Source organism: Coturnix japonica, chromosome 1 (genome assembly GCF_001577835.2).
Source record: "Coturnix japonica isolate 7356 chromosome 1, Coturnix japonica 2.1, whole genome shotgun sequence".
NCBI lineage: Eukaryota > Metazoa > Chordata > Aves > Galliformes > Phasianidae > Coturnix > Coturnix japonica.
In genome coordinates this window covers 89,589,099-89,616,952 of record NC_029516.1, presented here as the reverse complement: position 1 = coordinate 89,616,952, position 27,854 = coordinate 89,589,099, and the positions used below count along the sequence as shown (strand labels likewise).

General features: G+C 33.8%; 1 protein-coding gene across 1 annotated transcript in view; it reads left to right on the top strand.

The window, feature by feature from the left end:
- The window catches only part of TMPRSS15 (transmembrane serine protease 15), an 84,993-nt gene extending 60,536 nt beyond the window's left edge, over positions 1 to 24,457 (top strand). The window contains exons 17-28 of the mRNA XM_015880660.2: positions 2,668 to 2,757; positions 3,882 to 4,007; positions 4,454 to 4,585; positions 6,676 to 6,786; positions 9,448 to 9,580; positions 14,268 to 14,363; positions 17,557 to 17,606; positions 18,050 to 18,224; positions 19,256 to 19,437; positions 19,685 to 19,780; positions 20,496 to 20,635; positions 24,141 to 24,457. Of these exons, the coding sequence (XP_015736146.1) occupies positions 2,668 to 2,757; positions 3,882 to 4,007; positions 4,454 to 4,585; positions 6,676 to 6,786; positions 9,448 to 9,580; positions 14,268 to 14,363; positions 17,557 to 17,606; positions 18,050 to 18,224; positions 19,256 to 19,437; positions 19,685 to 19,780; positions 20,496 to 20,635; positions 24,141 to 24,311 (1,502 nt within the window). The 3' untranslated portion in view covers positions 24,312 to 24,457. The remainder of the gene's footprint in view (positions 1 to 2,667; positions 2,758 to 3,881; positions 4,008 to 4,453; positions 4,586 to 6,675; positions 6,787 to 9,447; positions 9,581 to 14,267; positions 14,364 to 17,556; positions 17,607 to 18,049; positions 18,225 to 19,255; positions 19,438 to 19,684; positions 19,781 to 20,495; positions 20,636 to 24,140) is intronic.
- The last annotated feature ends 3,397 nt before the right edge of the window (positions 24,458 to 27,854 follow it).

Sequence of the window (27,854 nt, the reverse complement as noted above, 5' to 3'; positions counted from 1 at the left end):
TTTTTTTTGCCACGGTGAGTGGTATGATAGCCGGATTTCCTTTTGTCATTTACACAAGACTGTCAGCTTACACTTTCATCTAAAGCAAGGATTGCTTTAATCTTCATATTCATTTATAACCTGTCTTCTAATACAAACCACAGTATGGAAATTACAGAGTAGATTCCACGCTTTTAATGTGTGTGTCAATATAAATTAATATTTTGGCAAAAGCAGAGGATTTTTTTTTTCTTTTATTTTTTTTTTTTTTTTTTTTCTGGAAGGGTTATATATCGTTTTCTACAGTGTTGAGAAAATCCTTCATTATGCTAACTGAAAGAAGCATGATTATTGGTTTTGATTACTGTTTGGTTCTCTAACGAGCATCTGGCATTTGATCCAGTATAACTCCATATAAACTCCTGTTTATTTTAAAACAAATTTTCCATGAGTAAAATCAACTGCTTCCATTGTTTTTCCATGCAAGACAAATGATCATTATTGATATGCCTTACTCAACACTAGATCAGTTTTCATCATGAGCTTCCCAAGGCCAGAGATTAAGAATTTTCTTTTACACCGCTTACATCAGATGGTATGGCTTTGCATCACAGACACTTCGTACAGCTTCACAGTAGTTCTGTGTCTCTTCATATGAGCACTAATATTTCATAACAAAAGCCAGTTTAACATTTTTTTGTTGTTAATTGTACTTACAGAAATTTTCTGTCATTCTAAGCCATACAGCTGAAACATAATACACATTAGTGAGCTGCTTTCCTTTCATAGAGTTCAATTTATCTTTCCAGAAGTCTAATTAAAGTTCTGTAAGTTGAGTGTGATAAGAAAGTTCTTTCTTGTATTTAGGAGAACTTCCTCTGAGTGAGATTCAATTGTCAAAGTTAGGAAGGCTTGTAGATTATGAGGTCCTTATGCTAGTGCCTCACAGTATGTAATTCTGACAGACACATCAAGACTCAATATGTAAGTCATAATGGAATCAATGTTTAGCCAAACTGTGTGTTAACAAAATCACATTTAATTAAAGGAATAAAAATAAATTTAAGAAAAAAAGTAGAATTCTTCTGCCTTTGCATCTATTTTCAGAAAGGTCTGGAGGAATAGTGTTTATTTCTGAAAAAATAATTGAGAGCAACTAAAGTGGGCAAATGTGATGTTATTTATGTTTAGCTGCCATGAACATAAATAACAAATCTCAGTTTAAAGTAAAATTTTGATCTATGAATTAGATGCAGTTTGGATGTAAACCAATTTTATTTACTATATCTTGAAAGAGAATATTGAGTGTGTAAAATACAGTTAATAATCTGTGTTTGTGTGAGAGTGTATGTATGTGTGCATATGTATATCTGGAATATCTGCTTTTAAATAAATGTTACTTTCACATATAATTGCTTAAGCATGTATAGGATAAAGATCTTTTTATATTGGAGAAGCTGTTTCAAGGAAAAAATAGATAGCTATTTGTACCATTTAAAAAGTTGTAATTAAAAACTTTTATGCTCCTGATGAAATAAAAATGACAGTATATCTTTTTAAAGTACTTACATACTATGTATTTTATGCTCAGTCTCTCAGCTGAGAATGTATCTAAAAACATCCCCTAATAGGAAAATTATATATCTTATTATACTCAAACTTTTGATGTTCTGTTAAAATATATGTACAAGCTTTTGTATATTGTGCTGTCAGTAGGGTAAAAAGGGATCATCGTAGGTATCAAAGCATATAAGGTAGAAATGGTAAGCGCATTGTTTTAAAATAAAAGTTTAACGTGAAAGTTTCATATCTAATTGATGAATTAGACGGTAATAGCTGCAGTAATAAAAATGATCAATACAATTTAAAAGATTATGGAATTAGAAAATGTACTGCTTTCTTACCAAAGATGAACAGTGAAAAGGTAAAGACTTGAACAGGTTTTTTTAGAATTATTTGAAGATTTTTTCAGATAAGATATTGCTGTCAAGAAATTATCCAATAAATTCTAATGTTTGCAATGAGAGTTCCATATGGTCTTGCTGCAAAGTATTTCCTGTGATTGACAAAATAGGCTTTATACTTCAGTATCTCTGTTAATGCCCCCAAAAGTTTGGTCAAATAAGCACGGCGTACATGCTTATTCATACATTAAGAGGGAAAGGGGAGCTTTCTGTCTTACATATTAATTTTCTAGCTTTTAAATTAATTGACTGTTAAATTACAAACTTTTCAGCCAGTTTTCTGTCATGTGTACAGTTTGCAGACCAGTACTCACCACATGAATGAAATTATGTTATTCCAATGCCTACATGTGGAATAACTTTTCATAACACCATTAGGAATCCAGATGTACACCTTGCCACTAGCACTTCTCTAACCAATAGTTATAGGTAATGAAATGGCATGAATTAAATGGGTCAGCAAGTCTGACTTCAAGACTGCAACTAATAAGGACAATGAAGTTCTTACACATCTTGCTACTCCAATGTTCCTTACTGGGATCGTGACTTCTCATAATTCATTATTCAAGCTTTATAACAATAGCAGAATAGCTGGGTCCTTATAGTGATAACATTAAATATCATCCTCATAAAATTACTTTTTCCAAATTGTCTTTGAAGACAACTAATTGCAACAGTAAGGCAATAGATGAATTATATATTTTTTAAATGTTCTCTTTTTCAGCTGACTGTGGAGGTCCAGTTGAACTCTGGGAACCAAACAGTACATTCAGCTCTGAAAATTTTCCAAACAATTATCCTAATCAAGCTTCTTGTAAGTTATTCTTCTCCCAGTCTTCAGGAAAAGTTTAGTTGTATAAGGGTTCTAAATGCACTTTCCTACTGTCAAGCCAAAAGGATTTTAGCTAAATACAGTGGGTTCTTTTTAACTAAACTCTGTGTATGTACTTAACAGAAGCAAAGGAATCTTGTGCTAGTTGATTAAAAGATGATTATAATGACCATAACCATTACGTTTCAGACTGGCTGGTCGTATCACATCTTTCATGTCAAATATTTTTATGTCAGTACAACAAAGTGCTGAACGTTTGCATTTTAACATTTCATTTCAATGTATTTGCCAGGTTAGTAGCGTAGTTATCACTTCTATTAAATAGTTAAACTTTTTAAGGTGAAAGAATGTAAGTATGCATTTTGAAAGGGATTACTTCTCTACTGAATGTTTCTTTACATATTGGTGAAAAGACAGCATTATTCTACTAATGTTACCTAATATAGATTAAGCTAGAGTTGGCAAAAGTGAAAAAGAAAATTAGACTTACAATGTTTCAAGGTGATATGCCATGTGCAGTTGATGGATGAAGCAAGGAAGAGAACTTTGCTGTTTCTTCTTAATTAAATTTCAATTATTTATTATTTCACCTTTAACTGTAGATTTGTGTTGTGATGCTAATCACAAAAAATGTTATTCCGTGTTTCTGTCCCATTTGAGATATGGCTCTCATTTTCAGGTGTTAATTTCACAAGTTCCCAGATGACATTGTAACTAGCAAGAAAATATTTTTCCTTCTATGAAGTGAGAAAAGTGTTTTATATTGTTTATTTATGACTTTGCAAGATTTCCCTAGTATCCTCACTTACTCAGAATAAATATGGTAAGGGTGGATTAAACAGAGGCAAATACTTCTTCTGTGACTAATTTGAAAGGCAGTTTTAAGCTTAAATTCAATTTTCAAAGGTATTTTAGAGAACCAGAGTCAATGAAATTTTAGGTCTGGACAGTGAAAGTTGCTTTTAAAATTAAGATTTAAACTTCTGCATCTTTTGGGAGGTTCTGAATATTGCTGCTGAGATTTTTTTTTCCTTTAACATGAAAATTACACAGTAAACTCTAAAAAGAAATGATGTGATTTTTGTGTGTGTGTTACTATTTTCTAGGTGTATGGTACTTAAATGCCGAAAAAGGAAAAAACATTCAACTTCATTTTCAGGTTTTTGATCTGGAAAATATTTACGATGTAGTTGAAGTCAGAGACGGCAGAGGACAAGATTCCTTACTTTTGGGCAAGTAACACTTATGTGTAGTACTATGAATGCAGTCAGGCCACTCAAGCAAACTGCCATCAGTTCCATCTGATGTAAAGGAAATAAATTATCTCTTTCTTCATTTCTTCATATTAATGTGTCTCAGAAACTAGGAGAAGAACTTGAGATAACATACGGTATGTGACATTGCATTTCCAGAATGTTTGTAAGCACTCAGCTTCTCATGCATCCAAAAGAAAGAAACTTCTCAGTAAATAAGATAATTTATGCTTATGGATATGTCTTATTTTCTGTATTGATGTGTCAAATTAGGGGTTGAGCTTTGGTCATTGCAATCTTATTGCACTTAGTTTTGAGAAATAACTGCATTCATGTAGTAGCAGCATTTGCATTGAATCGTAAAATATTTCAAAATAGATCTGAACAAAATAACATACATTTGTTCATGTTCTCCTGGAAAATAGCTGTCTATACAGGAAACAACCCATTGCCTGATGTCTTCTCTACAACAAACCAAATGACAGTAACTCTCTTTACGGACAAGTTTTCAACAAGAAAGGGATTTCTTGCAAACTTTACTACTGGCTACCATCTAGGTAAGTGTATGATCTCCCGTCTTTAAGAGCTTATACCAAAGTTGAAATACAATTGAGTGCACTATAGGAGGTGTCTCTCTGTCCATAATTAACAAAAAATAGCAAAAAGTTAAAAAGACTTGCAGTTTTCCATCTGCATTTTATGTTTTCTATTAAAAAAAAAAAAAAAAAAAAAAGCAGCACTTGTTACTTTACAAAATTACCTATTGGTCAGTATCTGTACCATCTCTCATTCTCTGCAACTGTATGGAAAAAAGTGACTCATTATTTTGCTTGATAAACCTTTCAAATGTTAAGTGGACAAATATTAATGATTGTTTATAAAGGTTCTGTCATTCAATCACTTTGTCACACATTCACTGGTGTCTTCTGAGCTACAAGTGTGTACTGCTAACTCATGGCCAGCCCTTTGTGGAGGACTCCCATGTCATGCTCTGCAGGTCTATTCTCAGTGAGTTCTTCCTCCAGTCTGCACACACATCTCCCTCCCCAAGAGCAGTACTGAATCCTGTTAGGTTTACACATGCCCACAAGCTTCTCCAAGTTCGTTTGAATCCTTTCCTTCTGTTGTTTCAACTCCACTACTTTGTTTGGTGTCCTCTGCAAACTTGCCAGCAGTACACTTAATACATGAAGGGTCTCAGAAAAGGTACTTTTATATATTTGGACAGCATTGCTTCTGGTCCTGGTCAGACCCCTGATGAAATAATTGTGTTTTTAATTGAATGCAATTAGACCTGTAATTTGCAAAATTCAGAGACTGTCTCTCCAAAAACATGCAAAATTGTGCCAAATACAAAAGTATATGGAACAGCAGCATGCTTACTAGTACAAATCCTTATACTATCTCTAGAAAAAATCTTGTTGAAACTAACTAAAGGTTTTGTGTTACTTCTGTGGAAGTCTGACAACAGAAATAAGAGAAAAGCATTGTGTTTGGAGATGGGTGCAGTACCATTCATGTGCATGAAGAGAAAGAAAACAAGAATCTACACTTTTTTTTTCCTTTAAATATAAAGACAAGCATCTTCTGGCACATTAAGAAGCTACAATTCTTTTACAGATTAGCAGTAACACAGATATGAACTTAACTAATATCTGAACAAATCATAAGCATTGATTTATTGTTGCAAAATCAACTCCCTTTGTACAAGACTGAGATGCAGGTTTACATGGGCATAAATCCATTCTACTGCTGCCTTTTCTTCCTTCTCTATCTCATTTATTAAGCCCAACAGTGCTGACTTCTTTCAGCTGGTTCAGCAAAAAATGAACCTTTGTTGTAAAATGAGAATTAAGCTTAGTAAGGCAGAGTTCTCAAAGTGGCCATTGCCAGTGCTGCTTAAATATATTAAAAGGTTTTCATTTCCAAAAGAATTATGCTTATTGATGATCTTTGCAGCCAAAGGACGCATTCTAATTTCATTAGCCTACAGGTCCAAACATAAAAGCATTGACATTAAGTGAATTTTAGAAGAAAAGATTTTTCTTCTCATTTTGTTTTTCAATGAAATATTGAGATATAGAATAATTTGACTATATATGTGTTTTTTTATAATATAAAATATGATTTTTTAAAAAGCGGATTTGAAATTATTGTTCTCATCTAGCCACACAAAATGATTTCTGTGAAAAATCTGGCATTTTTCACAGCTATTCCAAGTTAATATGTTTAGAAATCATATTCTTTTGCATCCATGTTACACAATAGTCTATTCTGACTGTCAAATGAATAATTGTATATGGATATTAAAAAATCAGAAGTTGATCAATTGTCTTGCCTTAAATAAAACTTCCACATAATAAATTGCACCATTAAAAATACACCTTGGACACAGAAATAATTATAGTTTTATTTTTACTTTATATGCTATATGTATCCCCTTCTATTTATCTAAGAATAGTCTTTATTCTGAAAAAGCAATAAATGGAAAGGGGAAGCGAGGAAATGGAGAATAGAGAATTAAAGCAGAAAGGCATTAGGACAATGTCCTGTGTACAATTCAGCCAATTTTATTTTCTAGTAAGCTGAATGATCAGAATTGAACCTAGAAACTACAATTTCCTTTTCCTTTCCTGTTCTCCTTTAGGAGCTTGTGCACCTGAAGAATATCAGTGTCGTAGTGGAGAGTGCATACCATTGGATAACCTTTGTGATAAGCTACCTCAATGTGAAGATGGCTCTGATGAAGCAAAGTGCAGTGAGTTTCCCTTCATACATAGAAAAATGATGCATGTATATTTAGTAAGTGTTACCTAGGCAAATAGGCACAATAACACAGATTGTGTAAACTACTGCAACCACATGAAAGACATGCAAATTTACAGATCAGTATCTGTCGGCTTTGTCAGGGATAGAAAAGCAAAATCTATTTTTGAGCCAGTGTAATCTGGTGGAAATTTCTGGTAAAGGTAGGAAGTTACTCTATGCTTAAACTTGTGACTGCTTATAATGACCTCAAATACAGCGAAAACTCATTACATGTTGTTGCCTATTTAATTTAATTATTAATTTAATTTTAATTAATTTAAAAAATTAATTTAATAATTTAATATTTCCAAATTTTATCACTTTTTCCTGCAATTAATTTGAGATCAATAACAGTATAAACGCTGTACTGTGGGCTAAGGATTAAATCTTCTTGACAGAAACTCTCAAATACTTCTGTGAGTGGGAGGTTAAAGAGCAGCACATAGCACCCTCCAGACTGCTTGGACTCCACCTCATGCAGGCATTGCCACAGGGTGAAGGCATGGCACAGCTACAAAAGTGGTACCTATTGCTCACTGTGAATGTGCAGATTCCTACAACAGGGAAAGCAATAGTTACTGTTGCGTAATCTTGTAATAAAATGGTCATTTCCAAAATTTAGGTTTACAACATATGGCTTAATTTCATATAACATGGAAATAATATTCCCTAAACAACAAGTTAAATGTAAAAGTGATGTTAAAATCATGTTGGGCTTAGAGCAGAAACCAAATTACTGTTTCTAACAAAGTGCTTTTCTGACAATGTATTACGGAACACTAATGGGAAAGTTAAAAGCAGGGTTTAAGCTTAATACATCATCATCTGCCTTTGTTTTAAGGACTTAAGTGCTTCAGATATGTCCTTAGATGTATGGCGACAGTTCTTATTGATTTCAACATCTTTTATATGCATACATATATGCATGAAAGCCTAAATTCAGTCTTCATATTAATACTTTAGCTATTTTGTTGCAATAATATCCTGCCTTTTAAAATGAACAAAATAAAATCTAAATAAAATCTGAAATAAAATTTCAGCTTCTTGTTAAGTGAAGAGGACCTAGAAAGTTTTTTCCAAACACTGCTGAAGAAGATCTGGCGAAGTTACCGTCACCTACATTAACATTTTGTACATTGTCCCAAAGATTTATTTTGCCATAGGTTGTCTATTCCTTCTTAACAAATTACCTCACATTAAAGGATTGACAGAATTGTTTCCAGAAACCCTTTTAATCCAAAAGTTGGCTGAATTGATCTAATCTTTAAAATAAACTAAAAATTTAATTAGTTGCCATCACATCCAGTCTTTTCAGTGTCCAAAATACTTGTTCCTTTTCCTTAACCAATTTCAATTTCTTATCACACCTACCATTTTAAACAAGACAAACTGGCATTTTCAAATATTCCCAACTTCTGAAACTCCCCATAAGCAGCAAAGACATAGCAAATGTCTTCATCTGGAAAGTTCTAAAGTATATAAACTTTTTAATTAAATACTTTTTGAGTGCTCAGTAAGTCTCTCATTGCTTAACAGAAGTGTGTTTGGAGATGAATGTGGAAGTGATGAGGAGGAAGGAAGAGGAATTATGTTTTAAGTAGGGGAGAGGAAAGGTGTCAAAAATAATTTGGAGAAATCTCACACTGCAGGCAATTCTGAGATTTTTAATAGTGCTCCAAAATTTAGTGTAATTAAGGTTTTCCATTAATCTACTCCTATATTCTGCTTCATTCATGTGCTCTGTGTTTCAGAGAGGTATTTCCAAATATTTATCTATTTGTTTGTTTGTTTGCTTGTTTGTTTATCAGTAGGCTTTAATTATTATGGAAAAAGCAGTGGAAAATAGTTTACTAGAGAGCTAATATTATTTTTTAAAAATCAGTAACCAGTAAAAGACAAATACCTCATCTTTTCTTTCTTTACTTCATGCTGGCAATAGCCTTGTGCTATAGCTCATGCTATAGACCGGATTCTGTTGACCTTCTACTCCAACTTCCTCAGTCACCATGCCAATGGCATAACATTTTTCACCACATAATTGATGAATTTACAAATTTTTCTTCTGAATACTCTCTTTTAGAAAAAAAAAAAATGATGGAAATATTGGTTTTCAGAGAGCTTAATTGCTATTTGTATTATTTTAACTTAAGCTGCAATGAAAGTGAAAGTTCTCATAGCAAATGAAACTGGAAAATCCTATTTTTTTGTTAGCTCTGATTTTAAACTTTATTGCCAGTCATTGGTTGCTGTTAAGGCTAAAACTTCACACAGCAGTTGGAAATTACAGAGTCCTGGCTAAGAACAAACACTGTTTAGAGTAGATGGAAAATGTATTATTTGTTGTCTTTTCATGAGACACTTCCAAAATACAAGCCATGAAACTGTCCTTTGGTAGAAATATAGAAGAAGATAATGCTTCCTCCCTATAGGAATGCAACATCCTGGGCATGCTGGTTTTATTACTGTTGTAGTGCATCTTAACATCTTTACTTCTTTTGTTCTTTGCTAGCAATAATAAATCTGTGCATGCTGCATAGTTTTTTTTTTTGGGTGGTTTTGCTTTGTATTTTGATCACCTGTCTAAAATGCTTCTGTTCATTTTGGTCTACAGTGAGATTGCTTAATGGTTCTGCAAGCACTGAAGGACTGGTACAGGTCAGGATGGGGAAGGCATGGCACCTGACATGTGCAGATGATTGGAATGAAAAATACTCAGACAGCATTTGCCAGCAGCTGGGATTAGGGTGAGTGAAAATATAAAATGCTCTTGTAATTTGTTTGAAGCTTTGCTGAGTTTGTGAATTTGGGTTTTTCTCATCATTTTAGTGGTATTTTACCACCCATAAAAACCAAAACAAGCATACTTTTCTGAAGTAAATGAAGCGCCCAATGAATAAATTCGTACATGTCATAATGCTTCTTTGTTACATCATTCATCACTGTACTGCTAACTCTGAATACAGCAGAGTAACTACTGGAGAACACTGTGAGACCTGTGTGGAAGTGTTAGCGTTTTATCACTTTGTCATCATTTATATCCTCATTTTTGTGAGAACAGCACAAAATTAAATCTGGAGAAAACAGAAGACTTGGCTACTTTACTGTCATGCCGATATTCATTTCAAGTAAATTCAAGGTAACCACTTGAGTACCCTGTAACTGGGCTACCAATATGTTTCATTCCTATCATCAAACATGAGTTGTTGGGGTAGGAAACTATTTCTGCTGAGGTGTGTTTGGGGCTGGAGGAAGGAGGGAAGCATAATTGAAAAAGCAGATTTGTATTCATTTGCTACTGTTCAGCAGAATTTCCAGGGAAGAGGTAAGGAGAGTTTAGAGCAGTAGTGTTGTATTTTTACAAAAATTTATGACCCAAATTCTGGCCCCACTTACACTGCATGAAATTTCACTGCCATCCAATGAATAATAAATGTCTTTCCTACAGTGCTGAGGTTTTTAGGGAATGTAATTTACTCAAGTAATAATCAAATGAAATTCTTAGCTTGCAGTTTATTATGTTGCTCTTTAACGAAAGTAAGATACCTGCAAATGCGTGCCTCATAAATTAACTGTAGAAATGACAAAGGAGGGTAAGGAAAAAGACATAACATTATTTGAAAGCATTATTGAACCACTGAATGAATATATACTGTTTTAGTCTTATTTCCTTTGGTTAACTACTGCTTTTATATACGTATCAGATGCACAAATCCTCATTGTGATATAGGGATGTAGTTATCTTTTTTATGCATGTGTATAAGGACATAGAAAGTATGACTAAGCATTCTTCAAGTCAGATATTTCATTCATTTACAATAGCCACTTGCTATCTTCCTTTCCCTCTTTATCCCTGTCTGCTGTTACCTCTTTTTCTTCTATAACTTTTGGATACTAGTCATTTTGTGGTCTAATGATTTAGTTTATATTTCAGTAAGTGACAGGCTTCCCTGAACTTTGTTTTCCATGATATTTTCCATTAACATTTAAAAATTACTTATGCTGTTGTCTCAATAACATTCTGAAGCAAAATATTTCAGAGTTTGTCTCTACAATAATGTCAAGTATACTTGTCAAAAAAATAAATAAATAAATAAATTCTTTTAAGATTCTTGGTTAGTTCCTTGTCATTCCATTGTTTTGATTACCTATTCCTATTGTTTATTTTAAAAAATAGTGTTTTTATACCTAACTTGCATCACATCTGACATCCTGGTTGCTACTTCTGTTAAAAAACCTGATAACAGAATGAAACCTTCACACATATGTAGAAATCCCTTAAACATCACACTATTCATACCTTCTTTGAATCTACCTCCTTGTAGCAGTTTATTTGTTAACAACTAGCACAATTTCTGTTAGTTAATGAATGTTTGTAATAACAGGTAGGCTGTAGCTCATGCTGCTCTACTGAATAATTAGATAAAATCATGCATTATCAGAGAAAGAGGCTAAAGTTCATCTGGAATTATTTACCTTTGCTAATAACTGCTTATACATTCACTAGTCTCATTTACTGTTTATTTTATGAAAAGGAGTAAAATCATGCCCTGCAGCATATGATGATTATTTATGTAGCTGAGCTAGCAAGTGTGATGTTCAAACAGACTTTACACATCACACATCAGAATTTTTGCCTCCATTCTTCAAGCATGCTGCTGTTGTATTTGTTATAAGTGCCAAACAAACAAATCTGGAGTGACGCCCATGTGTCCATCTCCAGAAATATAGGGTAGGGAAATAACTCACAGATACTATTAGTGAGTCCAGATTAAAAGGTGCACAAAGTGGTGAAACTGAGAAACCTGAAGAATCCTTTACTCATCATGCACTTCATGACTGTATGCATGACACTGTCATGCCTGATTACTGTTTTTATTAGCATTACTTTCCTTCGAGCCATCAGATCAGACACTGAACTTTCCACCACTGAACTTATCTGGTTTCTAACACATTTGTTTCTTTGGGACCAGTGTAAGCATAGCTGCAGCCTGTTTCATTCATGAACTCATAAAATTCTTGAGAATTAATTAACTGAAATAAAATTTCATGTTTGAGATGCCCAGGTTACTTACATTTCCATTTAGGTCACAAGTGAACAGTCAGTAGCTATGTGCCTACCTAATAGAAGTACCAGAGGAAAACCTTATGACTTTTGACTATCAGACCCAGGCTTTCCTGTGTGCTGAAATCCTATAAGTCATTGGCTGGGTGTAGAAAAGAACGTGTTTCTCAGTGTACTAAGGCCTTGTTTGCAGCCAGGAAGAGGACAGTCCTGATAACTTGGTAATAGACTTACTTAATATCATGTCAATTGTCACCTGGAAACCACAGGAGTAGTTTCAAAGTTTACTGGGGGGATCTTTAGGTCCACAGCTTCACTTGCGTTCAGAAACTGTGAGCAACCTTAGTTTAAACCCCCTTAGAAGAGGCTTGTTTTCAAATCAAGAAAGCATGGAGAGGCTATTTTTATTTTCTATTTGCATGATTTCTCATTAAATATTTTGTGCACGTAAGCACTTAGAAAATAGTTTTTTCATATGAATCCATATGTGAACAAAGCTTTTCTTTTGTATTAAAGAAAGTGTTCACTATTGACAATTTGCTGCAATACTTTAGTGTTGTTTTCCCATTTGTCATAAAATCAGCAGACAAAGCAGAAACGCTGCCCAGTGACTTAAACACAAATAAAATGAATTACAAATATCCTGCAGCCTGAAAATTAAAAAATAAAATGAAAAAAAATGTCAATCTTTTCTAACATTTGTTACTACTTATTGTTACAGATCATATCAGAGACATAAATAGAGACTGAAACCATAAATACCTCTGTAAATCTTTAAGAAACTTATCCAAGATTATTCTGCAAATTCTGGCTAGAGAGGGCTACTTAATTTGTATTTTAGCCTCCTTTAGGCCATTTGTCACAGCCTTCAATACTTCTAACTGATCATTTTCATCCCCAGTGAAAACTCAAATTACACATCACCTTTAGGATCTGGCCCATGCTGTTAATCTTTCTTCCTTTTGAAATGATTTTGAAACTAGATTACTAGAGCTAAAATCTATCAAAATATGCCATTCTCATTCCCTCCATTTAAAAACTAACTGTATTTTTAATGCTAATCAGTTCTAGCAAAGCAATCTTATTAGAACATTTTGTCTTGAGTACACTAAATGCATGTGCTGGATAATGCCTTGAATCAAGGAATATTTAAGAGCTGTGACATGGAATTGCTGGAGCTGCAGAATGAACTATATTGCTGCTACTAAACTTCATTACAACAGGAAAAGCATATGATTATATACTTACATATATACTTATATATACTTACAGAAACACTCATTATTTATCAATATGTTAATTGAAAGATGAGCAGCTTGGTTTTGCAATCACTGATAACATTTAGGAATCTCCAGCTGTGTTCATCTTAGGAATTCAAAGAAAACAAATGAATCATATGAAATTACCAAAGGTTTTCTCAAAAAAAGGCTTTAGATTTTAGTTCAGAAAGATGAGGAAGCTAAATAAAGTAACTATTGATAAAGGAAATCTCAGAGAAGATCTAGCCGGTAATCCAGAAATATCAGCATTTATGTAGGTCGCTTCAAAAATAATACCTTTTATTTATTTCCACAGAAACTACAACAGCTAAAGAAACTAAACAGCACAATAGAACTACTTCATAGAGCAAATTCACAGCTACCAAATACTAACTTTCAACACAGTCACCATTATTAGCTGCGCATTTTCACCACTGATGAACAAGAGAATGCATGCTACACTCATGAAAAATCTGCACCAGCAGAATCAATCAATCCACTGTTGCTGTCACCATTGCTGAAATGTACCACCCAGCACCTCCCTACGCTCATGTCCATTCTTTGGTTTCCATAAACATTCTGCAAGAGTTAATGAATATCAATGAATGACATTTTTTCCACATAAAGGAATTTAATGACACACCTTCACATCATCCACGCTTCCATGTCAGACACCGTTTTGTCAGACTTCCCCTCTGCTGCCAATGGTTGCACAGCAACAACATGTAATGTTGTAAACTGTTGAGAAGTTTCAGCCTTTACTTACATACCACCAACACCTGTCTCCATGTATTAAAGAATCAGTATTGCAAACCATTCATTGAGGCACAAAAGAGGATAAACTGATAATTTACTTTCGCTAAAAGAATTGTTTTCTCTGTATTTTAATATCATTGTAGCACTGCAGTTCTTAGAAAAAGGTGAATGAAGTTGAAGGTGAATGTCATGTTTTAATCTGTGAAAGTTTCGGTCCTCGCAGATCTCCAGACATTATTTCATTTTAAAAAATGCTACAGTGAATTCCGCAAACATCATCATTTCCCAATCAGTCATCTACCAATGAAACAGCATAAATTTCTAAAAATATCTATGTGTGTCTTTTCCTTCCAGGAATTCAAATATGTCATCAACCGTATTATTCACTGGAGATGGTCCATTTGCCAGCATCACCAAAGTAGCTAATCACAGCCTAATATTTACAAAGAAGTGAGTAGAGTGAAGTTGCTTCCTCATGTTGAGGATAATTGCAAGTACAGTGATTATGTTTTATACAGTAATTTCTAGTTTATGTTTATCTCAAGACTAACATGATTCTGTATGAGGTCTGGACCATTAAAATAGGTTTTATTTTTTATCTACTACTGAATTTTATGTATTATTGGGCAGATCACTTTTCCACATTCCATTCTTGTTTGCCTATTGCAAATTTTAATGGAGAGAGATGCTTGATGCATTTTTAGCATTCAGTATAATTTTATGTGACATTTTTATATATTTATTGTGGAAATGATTAATACTGTTACTTTTAAAATTCTTTTTACATACACGCTTTGTTTGTAAATGCTATTTATAAAATGTTTCTTATCTCTAAACTATGAGTACATCTGTCACGGGTTTCCTAGATTAACCTGTGTCCGTGACAGCAACACCACCAAACCATGAAAATATCACAACTTAAAAACCAGTAGAAGGATTAAAGTTGAGTGGTATTCCACCATGGCTATATAAGAGATGTCATTCTTGGTTCTCTCTAAAATCAACGGAGAAAAATAAGTACTTCCAAATTCTAATTCATCAGGCTGTCTTTTCTGGAATAAGATGAATCACATTTTGTAAACCATTGACTTTATCAATAAGGCACTTAGGACACCAGCCATATCTATGTTTAGACAAATTAATCTTGTTCGGAAATTATTCCACATGTCACTCTCATGTCATGTATCCATATTTAGAACTAAATCATTAGATGAGATGATCCTTGGAATGCATTACATCCATATCTTCCTCAGTCCAAATAACACCTGAAGTCCTTCAAACTAGCAGTGTTTCTTGTAGATTAAATGAAATGTAATGCTTGCACAGCATGCATTATGGTGGGGTTTACGGTACACCTCCAAAAAGTAGAAAGAACTGCCAAAATTAAATAAAACATTATATAATGATTTCAATTACTAAGTTTCTGCTTATAAGAAGGTTTATAATAAACATTATCCTGGAATCCCACCACAAACACAGATGCTGAAAATTACTGTATAATTGCTAAAATTCTGAAATGATATTGACGATGGCAATAGTTCATGTTCTTTCAGGTTCCCTTTATGAGCATACCATGTGGTGACAAAGTGGGTGGGAATTCTTAATTTGATATGACGTATAATCGATATATATATATATAATACATACATTATATATGTGTGTGTGTGTGTGTATATATATATATATATATATATTATATACATTGTTTGTTCCATTTATACTCTGCTAATCCCAAACACTTATCATTTTTACTGGTTGTGAAAGGATCTTTTACAATTGAGATTTCATTGCAAGTTATTTTTCATTTTTTCCTGAATACATGTCTAAATAAAACAACCACAAGAGATCTTAAACAGCAGTGATTTAAAGATGTCTTCTGCTTGTATCTTTTAAACACTTCAAGATAATTAATGCAGGAGTGAATGGAATAACTTATTCATCTTAGCTGTAATTTTGTTGATGAAATGGATATCTGGATAGATATTTTTCATCTAGAAAACTGATAGGAATCATTTTATGGGGTGACAACATTAAAGTCTCACATGCTTTTGCAGTATGTGTTAGAACAATCACATAGATTTGATAATTAAAAAGTAAAATTAGAGAAGGTATTTCTCACATTGCCTTTGGTCTTAGTTTCAAGATACCTGAAAGTTGTGCTACAGAAACAGCGTAACTGTTCTCTGATGCCATTAGGTAACAGATTTCTTGGCAGAATTGCTTTGTATGGGCCAAAATTCTGCTTTGAAGATACACATGACTAGATGCTGCAGGCATTTTTATTTATTTATTTATTTATTTATTTTGCCATTCCTAAGTGACACCATACTCACAGATTTCAGATTTCTGCCCAGCATGCTCCTTCACGGATGACACTCAGAGGGGTACATAGGATGGGTAGTCAGCAAATGTAGTATGACTCCACTGCCTTTTGGACTCTCCTGAGCTAAGCAAGAGGTAACTGAGGACTGGTAAATTGAAATGCAGGCATGAAAATGGTTTTCATACTAGAAACTTACTCCAAAGAGACAAAAAAAAGTGGACTCTCATAAAGTACCTTTTATTAAGCAATTAGTAGGTACTGATGGTGGGAGGTAGACCCCATGGACAAGGACAAATCTGACATGCTGGATATTAGATTGGCTAGTTTGTATGATAATATACAGGGCTAGAGATGTATTTCACTCTTCTGCACTCACCATAATGCAGATTTAATTAGGCAGGGATGGAGGGGAAGGTTACATGTTCTCACTTGATCAGTTGTCACTCATTCTTTCTCTCACAAATAAATAAATAAATAAATAAATAAATAAATAAATAAATACATAAATACATAAATAAATAAATAAAAAGCCAAATTTTAGTGCAAATGTATTTAGGAATGCATAATGCTATATTATGTTTAAAGAATTCTTCCTTTTATCTCTTTTAAAAAATGAAGTGGAAATGCATCGTGTGACTTATCGCTTAGCTGACTTTTTTTTTCCTGATATATTTCTGTGTGTATCCAATTTAAATTGCTAGCACACACACTGTCCCAAGTGTTCAGATTCATTACAAGCTATGAAGATAATCTTAAAACCTCTAGGTATCAGCAATGCTTGAGTAGTTTTGATCTGTGGTTTCATGCTCTTCAGGCTCTGGTTTTATATCTCTGCTAAATAATTCCTTCCCCTCTATATGCAGCTATATATTTTATTGTGCACTATAATCTTAGTAGAAAAGATACAGTGATATCAAACTAACTCTTCCAAAATTCTTTGGTTGCACTGATCTCTAGTGGTAAGTTATTGAAAACTTCTCAAAAGATGGAAAAAATGACATATACAGTTAGAATCTTAGACTTAGAATCTGTCACATGACTTAGAATCTGTCATAGACAGATGACTCATTCCTTAAAACACAAGGGGAATCTATTTTTATGTCCATAATATATACCGCATCCATCAAAGAAAAACATGTATGTTTCATCTTAAATATAATATAATACTGTGTATTTACAATTAATCTATTATCAGAGCATAGGACTGTGGCCAAAATGCTATATTTATATATTAGATAAACTAATTAACTTAAGTACTTTTTATATATATGAGTTACTTGGTGTGCAGATACTGGTGATTTAATTATACTTTCCTTCTAGAGAACATTGTTTAAACAACCTGGTGATTCATCTGCAGTGTAACATTAAACGTAAGTACATTTACCCTGGGAATGTTTCATGTAGAAATCAGATTGTTCAGTCCATAAAGCCTAATGTTTATAGTTTGAATTGAAAGGTTAGGAAATGGACTATAAAAGCTATACTTGTAATGATATAAACACAGCAAAATTTACAATCTTAACTTCTTTTCAGAGTTTAGTATACACTGGAGATGGGTCTATACTGAAAGCAAATATATATAAAAAAAAATTAAGATCTGAGGACATAAAACATCTAAATCCAAGTTATGAAGTTGCATCTTGATTTCAGCTATAAAATGCCAAACTCTTCTCCATGGTAATGGTATTTTTGAATAGCAAGTCAGGTAGTACAAAGACTATTTTTCCAAGAATTTAACTACTCAAATAAAGCATATCGTTCTTCTACAAATCTGCATTTTGTTATTTAAAATACACGTATGCATTTATTTTAGCTTGTGGAAAGCGCCTGGAAATTGATAGCAAAGGAACAAGGATTGTAGGTGGAAGTGATGCCAGAAGAGAGGCTTGGCCTTGGATTGTCTCGCTTCATTTTCAATACAGACCCATTTGTGGAGCCTCCCTTATCAATGAGGAATGGCTGGTGACAGCAGCACACTGTGTATATGGGTATGGTTCATTGTAATCATAAGTTAATGCATTCTCATGCTTCCACAACATGCAAGTATGCAAATGGTGGACGTCTATCAGAAAAGATGGGCTGAGGTATAATCTTTGAGCCTTTGGTTGATCTTCTACAGCGTAAATCATACTTTCAAAGCATCATATTGAAATCATTGGTAGGAGGCATTTTTTGAGGCTTTTTATATGTTTGAAATGAAATTATAACGGAGTCACAAGTGCATTTCTGTCTCCACTGACTGCAGGACATTCTGCTGACTAGTCCAGTTTCTTAATTCTGAATATTTAACTGAAACACTAATTTAGAACTCCAGATGTCAGTCAAAAAGATAAACAGAAACCAATTCCATACAACAGGCAGACTGAAATAATGTTTTTAAAAACAATGAACTGGTTGATTTAAAAACTGTCAAATATATACATTCACTAGTTTAGAAAGAGTTTCAAACCACCATAGATGGCTCGGAAAAAAAAATTAATAAATAAATAAATAAATGAATAAATAAATGAATAAATAAAAGCACATAGATTTACACCACAGCTGTCTACACATAGCCTTTTCAACTTAGATAAAAAATTAAGGAACCAATTTTCTGAGTAAATGAGCTGAAGTATTTTCTACAACACTGTAATCTATTATCCCTTAGATAATTCCATAACAGTTTTCTAACTAAAACCAATGCTAATTGCATTGTGGGCAGTCAGCAGTATTCTTTCCAAGACATAGTAATTTAGTTAATGCATTTTATTCTACTGCAGTGCTGTATGATTAATTCTTATAAATAATGCATTATAAGCTTAACATCAAAAGTCAATCACATACTTCTACAGAATGGATAAACAGATGGTTTAAGATAGTATAATTCACAAAATTGTAAGTGCATCTACTATATTCTCCTGTTAATTTGGGGAAATTGAGAGCATGCTACTTATTATAATGAGGTTAAAGATTTGAACTTTATCTAACATATTTTTCAAAATGTTCATTCATAATTATGAATATTTCTTGTAACTTCCAGGAGACAATCACAACCATATATGTGGAAAGCAGTTCTTGGTTTGTATGACCAGTCGAATATGACAGACATTTCAACAGTAGTTCAATACATTGATCGAATAATTATAAATCCTCATTATAACAAACTTACAAAAGACAGTGATATTGCTCTAATGCATCTCCAATACAAAGTTCAATATTCAGGTAAGTGAGTTTGTATTTTCCCACAGAATGTATATGTTACTATAAACCCTAAATATGCCAACCATATGGGGGTGATGGAATGGCTGTACATTTTGTACAGTCTAATTATTCTTGAGCCTATCCACTACTTCCTGGTTATTGTGTTCCAAAAATGATTTTGAATTAATGAATACTTTCTTTTCTAACTTCATAAAAAACCAGAATCCAGTAAAGAGATTGAAATTGATTGCTTATTTTGCATTCACAGATTACATACAACCTATCTGCTTACCAGAAAAAGATCAACAGTTTCTACCAGGAATTAACTGTTCCATTGCTGGCTGGGGTGCTATTAGATATGAAGGTGGGTAAATTATGCTGGAAAATTTGCTACTGATTCCACAGGAACTGCTAAGGTCACACAGGTTAGAGATATGCTCCTCTTATTTCCAGATAACTGGGGGTGTGAAGGGATCAGAAAGAAGAAAGACTCATGCTTCTGACAGTGTGTAAATGATTTTCCCCAGAAGCCAAGCATACTGAGTGTAGTGTGAAATGTACATTCTATTTGTATATCACATGCTCCAAATTTGGAGTCTCTGTAAAATAATGAACTTGCAAGTTCACTACCATGTACAGTTCTGTATCCAAATTTTCAGAGTGGAAATGCATTTAAGTTTCAAGTAAGAACTAGCAATAGAAATGCTTGTAAAAACTAGAAATATGGAATCAAAGATACACAATGAATAGTGTGGAAACAATGGAAAAGATTTGAAGTCTTTAATTAGCTCTTAGATCTCTCTACAGTAAGTTCACAGTCATTGATTTTAGTAACTTTCATTTAATTACAACCAAATTCAGTCCCATTACGCAAATGAAAGACAGGATTCAGTTAATGAGCGCCATTTAATCAGTGATTGTGTTACAGGGGCATAAACCTGAATAATATGGTAGTCTGGCAGGGCTTCCTGCTGTTCAGTAACATGCCCACATGTTGGAACAAGAACAAAGCTATCAGTGTTCTGAACGTGTTATACATATTTAATGCAGCGAGTAAATGTACTCTGTATTTTCATCAGGTCCTACTTCAAATATATTGCAAGAAGCAGAGGTCCCTCTCATTTTAAATGAAAAATGCCAGGAGTGGTTGCCAGAATATACTATTACTGAGAATATGATCTGTGCAGGCTATGACATGGGAGGAGTAGATTCCTGTCAGGTAAGAATAAATGACTCATTATGTAGTAAAATGCTCTTTGATACTCCAGTCATTAAAACCAGGTGATCAATATATACGAATATTATTTCTATGCACAATATTTAGCTCTTTATCAGAACACATGTTGTAAAGAAAGAAGTCTATTTTGTACAGTCTCAACACAAACAACAGTAGAAATAAATATGTGGACATTTTATGTACTGAGCTTTGAATAATTACTGCTGAGTAATCCCATTGAGGAGAGAGGAAGACTTTCAGCAAAAACGTAGCATACACAGAAATGAATAACAGGTAGATAAAAAATCTCAAAAATGCTTCTTATGGTGAAAGGGGGAGAGCAATGATGTATTTCCCCAGAATATGTAGACTCTAGAAACATTTTATAAGCGGACACCACAGTATTTTGGAGAAGCTGCCTTTCTGCATTTATCTTATAGACTGCATCCTGAGGCTTTCTCACTCCTGTCCATTCTAGCTTTGCTTTCTTGTACCACTTTTCCTTGAGAGCACAGTGTTGGCCAACACTTAATTTTAATTCCAGCAAAGTGGAATCCATGGCATGGAGACTGCCTGGTTCTTCTCAAGTCTGATGAGGAGCATCCTCACATAATTGCTCTTGCTTTATTATCACAACCCTAAACCTAAACTCACGCACAGTGAGTTTGCCTACTTTAGACAAGCAGGAGCAAACCTTTTTAATTTGCCTTTCCCTCAATGTCTGTGACTTTCCTATTCTCCTCATGTGTTTCATCCCTCAAACCGATAAAAAATGAAAAAATTGTAGCACACTGTAATTTGATACAGAGCACAAGTGACCAGCATTGTGATCAATGTCCATTCAACCATAAACAAAGAGGAACAAGTGAGTCCTGATACTGCTTTGTCCTCTAGGCTGCTGTCACAGCCTTTGAACTTTTGTAGATGCCCTAGAGTTATAGGCTGAAGTATTTTAATGACAAGAGTCCCCTTAAAGTTCCCTTCATAGAGCCACAAGAAGACACCAATAATACTAATTGAATTAACTCACTTCAAACCAGACAATAAAAAATAGTCATTGTTTTCATTCTCATCAAAGCAAGACATTCAAAGCTACTCAAGCTGTAGGATGAATCAAATTTGGTCTCCCACACTCTATTGCATGAGAGTCCAGCCTTCTGACATGCCTGGGCCACACTAAGCAAAAAGGAATTGTCGTGGACCATGCATAAAATATATAATAAAGTTAACGTAAATAAGTAACAAAACATATTTTAATGTGTTTTTTTTTTCATTAAAACATTAATAAACAACTACAAAAATGTAAACTTATTGGATGTTTGCCCTTGTTTTTGTGAAACTAATGCATCAGTGTGGTTCAAGGACAGTGATTGGCATTCCTAGTGAGTTCTCAAGCTGATCATCAGAGATTTTTGATGAAATATTTTGCTTCCTGTACTACATCCTGGACAATAGCACTTACCGCCAAACAACGATGACATGAATAAGGTGTGACTATGGAGTGAGAGATAGTTTTGTTGGATAAAACAGGTCTTACAAAAACCTGATAAAGAGACATGACCACATTTAACTTTGAGCTGAAGTTCTGATTATATCTCCATATATTTCATTTGAAAATTTGCAGGAAATGTATTTATGTCGACTGAAAATGGAGTCACAAATATACCAAAAAAATTAATCATTTTTTTTGGAAATCTGGAAACATAATCCCAAATCCCTCTCGAAACAGAAAGCACATCCACATATTTTTCACTGTTCACAGAACTGTGTTTAGCCGATGTATTAAAATGCATGAAATAATTTGCCATAATTTGAGTTTGCCACAAGTTTCATTCCAAAAGCTGTTATGGTTTGAAACTCAGCACAGATATGTTGATATGCATCTTGAAGACATGTTTGAGTCATTTAAATTAGCAGTGAAATCCACCCAAAATGCCTGACTATGGTCTGATGACGTAAATTGATTTTAGAAAAATCCTTTTTTTTTTTTTTAATTTTATCAGGACACATTATATCTGCCATGCTTTCCATACACTGCTTAATAAACTCATCATCAATAAAAGCTTTTGATTTTCTTACAGCCAGATTTGCTACCACAGAACGAGCTTTTATAACATAATTCAATTGAACTTTCAAGTTTATTTTAAATACATTGTTGAGATAACAGACCTTTTTTCATTTTCACTATTGAGTCTTTATGAAGTATTTCTTGATATACATTGAAGTGGGAAGCACACCTCCGCCTATAATGTCTTTTCAAATTCTAATCTTTGAAAGCTGACATGATCTCCTTGCTAATTAAGTATAGTTCCATATTATTTGTCAGAACTGTGTTGTGCCCTCTCTGGGTCCCAGGGCTGAGTTGGGCAACTCGGCAGCGCAGAAGCACTGCCACAGTGGCATGGCAGAAGGACCTGCTCCATTACAAGCTGTGCCAGATCACGTGCAGCCCATAGGATGAGCACTGGACATGCTACTCTACTCTACTACTCTAATTCTTTAACGGCTAAATTATTGGGAAAGAGGTGGCAGAAAAAAATCTTCTGGCAATCTTGTAATCGTTTCCTCTAAATTTGAAATTATCAAAATTCTGGCAGGACAGAAAATGGAACTGACTCTTAACTAAATACATTCAGCTAAAAAATAATGCTACGCACTTACCCAGGTGTTGTGAAAGGTGAAGGGTTAAATGTACTTTGGACACTCTGAAAGCAATGCCTCCTATATATTTCCACAGAAACTTCAATAGACACAATTAAAGTATTTGACAGAGCAAATGTTCAGCTACAAAATACTGTTTTCAACACAGTCACCACCATCAGCTCTGCATTTTCACCTGTGATGAATATTCGAGTCTGCACTTCATGCTCATAAAAACCTGCATGGGCAGAAGTGGCCCATTTTTTCACAGCAGCTATGGCAGTATCACTGATAGGAAAACATTGCCCACACAGTCCAACTGCTGTTTAGTCTCCATAAATGTTCAGCAACCATCAATGAATGTCAGTGGGTGACATTTTTTCCTCAAGGAGAAACTCAGTGACACTCCTTTGCTTTATCCACACTTCCACGATAGACACCATTCTGTCAGAATGTTCCACTGCTGCCATCTGTCACATGCAACAAAATGTAACAGAATACTGGTGGGAATGTTCAGCCTTTACTGCCATATCACCAACATCTGTTTCTGATGCCCACCTGAGCCAAGATAATAAAATAACAGGTATTACTTTCAGAGCATTGCTCATATAATAATCCTTTGAAATTTAGTCCTGTATCTAGACTACTGATGAGAGCTGAAAATTGCAGTCTTGAAAGAAAAAGAAAGTAAATCGATTATTTCAAGATTTTTTTCTATATAGAAGAATCCATATTGATTATGTTTCTGATGTCCAAAGTATATGACACAATTTTTATTATTAATGATCAATTTCAAAAAATATCATAAACAAGCTCTGCTCCAGGCTTTACAATTGTACTCTTTTAACTTTTGAATTGCATATTGCAGGGAGATTCAGGGGGCCCTCTGATGTCTGAAGATGATAACCAATGGGTTTTGGTAGGGGTAACATCGTTTGGCTATGAGTGCGCACTTGCCCAACGACCAGGAGTGTACGTCCGGGTTGCTATGTTTGTGGACTGGATCCAAAAAATTGTCTATGACCTTGATATTCCTTAACAGAAACAGAAGCTAAAGACTGCAAGTAAACTACTGCAGAGTAACAGTACAGACTGGCATTCAAAACTCACAACCAGGGAAAATGAAAAAAAAAAAAAAAAATGATTCAAAGTGCAGTCTGGTTTCAAATTTAGGAAAGTGAAACACTGATAACTAAAAGTTCCCTTCTTTATCAATTGAGAGGAACATTTCAAATGAGATGGATTTTATGCTTTGTTAAGAGTTTTAGCAGTTTCCTGTTTGCTTTATATAAGAGGTAAATCTGCCATCAGTCCGTGGTGTGGGAAAACAGCCTATTTGAGTATCACTGTATTAAATGTCTAGTGGGGGTTTTGTAAATTATGGCAAGGAGGAAGAAAAGAAGGAAGGACAGAAAGAAGGAAAAAAAAGAAAGGCAGAGAGGTTTTTCAAACCACAGATGCTTTATCGAAAAAAATGGTCTAAGTTGTTAATTTTGGGATAAACTGTCACAAAATTGTTAATTTCAGGATAAACATGAACTACTTTTTATGATTTTACAGTACATTTCCCAATGTGCATTCTCATTTCAATGCATAGTCAGTTCTTTTCAGTAATTGTCACGCATCAAAATCAAGGTATATATCATCTGTTGAAACTGAGCTCATGAGAGTTCTCCTATTTTGCCTGTTACAAAAAGCTCTAAAAAAAAGTTTGTAGCTTATGAATAATGGTTGATCATGTATCATGCTGCTTTATAACTAGCAAACAGAATGTAACATAAAAGTTATCTCTGGTGTAATTTGTTTGCTTTTCAGTTTTTCTTTCTTTCAAGTCTTCTGATAATTCTTCAAGTAATTACAGATTTAGGCTTGCACGAAGCTTTGCAGAAATGTGCAATACTGCAGCTTCCCTTCATATGTATGTTTTAACAGCAACTGACAATAATGAGGATCATCCATTTATGGTGAATAAAATGTAATAGGGCTCATCTGATATTTTATGCTTTCTCTTTACTGGGGGCTTTTAATAATGAATTTGTGTTTTGTATAGGCTGTATCCTGATTCCCATTAACAGCAGTCCAAATGGTATAAAATATGGAAAAACAAACAAAAGAAAAGCAGTTCTATTAAAATCATTCTTATTGAAATACCTTAAATTCAGTGTTTTTTTTTTTTAATGTTAGTGTAATGTATGTCCTTTATTTCTGCTTACAGATTGTAATTTTATGTCTTTTTTGTTCTATAGTATCATATGAAAACACAAAATGCATTTTAATTTAGTGCACATATGTATCTACACATGTACTCATAGATGTATAATTTTTGTAAGGAGCTTATATACTTGTTATTTACAGTGCTAAATGCAGATATAAAGTGCCTGGAATACAAGGTGAGCTTATAAACACAGGTAATTGAGAAAAAATATCCTTTGGTCATCACAAATAATAGGGAATTAGGTCCAGACAAAATGTGCAGATCCATCAATATATCTGTGACTGTAAGTCAGACAGATGTAATTAAGCCAGAGAGCAGACAAATAGTATTTTAGACTCTTTCATACAAACTACACAGTGTCATCTTTGCAAATTAACTGAAGATATTCATTTTATTGTGACTTTGTTTCTAAACTATTTGGTTGAGATAACACTTCAGAGCTGCTAAACTTCTCTTCAGTAGTAATCTTTTTTCTCCTGTTCATCTCATTCATTGGAAAAAAGTCAATGAAAATAAAGTGCGTTCTGCGATCAAGTATAAATTAATGTGGATGAAGTAATTACATTAAAATACTTAATTAAAATGTGACATGAATTCAGTAATATCTACATCACTGTTGTAAATGGCATTTCATTCTGCTAATGAAAGACAAAAGCCAAATCAAAGCAGATACAGTTACTAGAAGATCTGCTTCCCAGAAATACAGTAATATCCTTTAATTTATGAGCATTTTTTTGCTTCCCAAAATGCAAATAATAGATTTTGAGGTTTACATTAATAAACTACCACACTAGACTCAAAAATTTCTCATTATAAACTTCTATACAGAAGCATATATGTAACATACTCCAGATAGTATAATTAAAAATGAATATTTTTTTTGCAACTAATTTATATCAGAATAACCTTTTCCAAGAACACTGTAGCTTTCATTCAGCATCCATTACATCCATTTAGCATGCCTATCCCATATTAGCTTGTGGTGAAACCAGTCATTAATATGTTAATACATATGGGCAGCATGGATAATTTTTCATTTGAGTTAAAGGTCCGAGTTATTTAAAAATAGGGTATGGAAACTTGATGCTACTTTACACTCGCACCTAAATAGATTAAAAGACTGAAGGAGGCAAGAAGAGCTTTCTATCTGCAATACTATTTGCTTGCAAAAGGCCAGAATCACAATGGATAAAAGAAAAAAATTACATTTCTTGAGGGAAATGGGGAATGGGGGCAGGAAGTACAATGTTTTTTAGTATGCCAAATTGAAGTAATGATGCCCATTAGAGACCTAGTAATATCTTTACTCTTCTTCGACAGTTCCTTGCCTCACACCTCCTGCAGCCATTTGTGAGATCAAGGAAGGTAGTGAGAATGTGGTCAGCATGAGCTGACCTACAGCTGTATGTAAATATCAAACTGCTTTGAAATGGCTCTAGTTGATGAAATCTGTTAGCTGAAATTGTTTCTTCCACCAGTTTGTAGAATTCAAATTGGATATTAAGGACAGAGAGGGTTGTTTTTTTAGCTTTTTTGTGTGTGTTATTTGTGGGGGTTTTTTTAACAGCAATTCTGTTTTCACTAATGTACTATGTCACATAAAAATCTGTTTCCTGGATTCTCTAAGCACACCAGAAATCCAAAGGAAGTAACACCATATAGTTCTACGTATTCTATCTGCAAGTGTGAAGCACTTTTTTATTTTTTTCTCCTTTTCTCTTACTGTTACATGTCTCCCTTTGGATAACAAGGGAAATCTAGACAAAAGAATTTGTATACATACGGGATTTATAGGTTGTGCATGAAAAATAATCACCACATTAAAGGTGGGACTAAGTGGTGTAAGACTGCACAGTTTTTTGTGTGCACAATTTTTTACAGAGGACTCTTTAAGACTGTTTTGATTTTACCTGATATCTAGGAACTTGGTACTAGGCAAAAGAAATATATGCAAGGAAACAGATTCCTTCCTCTTAGGTTGGCGAAATGATATAGAAACATTTTGTCCTAATTACTGACATGTGAAATCTAAGTTAATTATAATTAAACCATAGCATGCCATTTTCCATTCCTCCTTCACACAATTTAAGATTGGCCCACACTGATAAATACCCAGTAGTCACCTTTGCTCTTTTGGAAAGACATCTGAAGGTGTTTGCATTCTCCTGACTACAGCACGGAAATGTCTCCTGTCACTTCTGCTGCACAATATTGACTTCTACATGCCATTTGGAAGTACAAAGTATGAGGAAATGTCGGCTCTGTAGTTTTAGGTTAAATATCACTCCTTCCTCCCCTGTTTTCTTGAAGGAGTTAATCCATAAAGATCAAGTTCTGATTACCCCAAACATTCCCATGGACGATGAA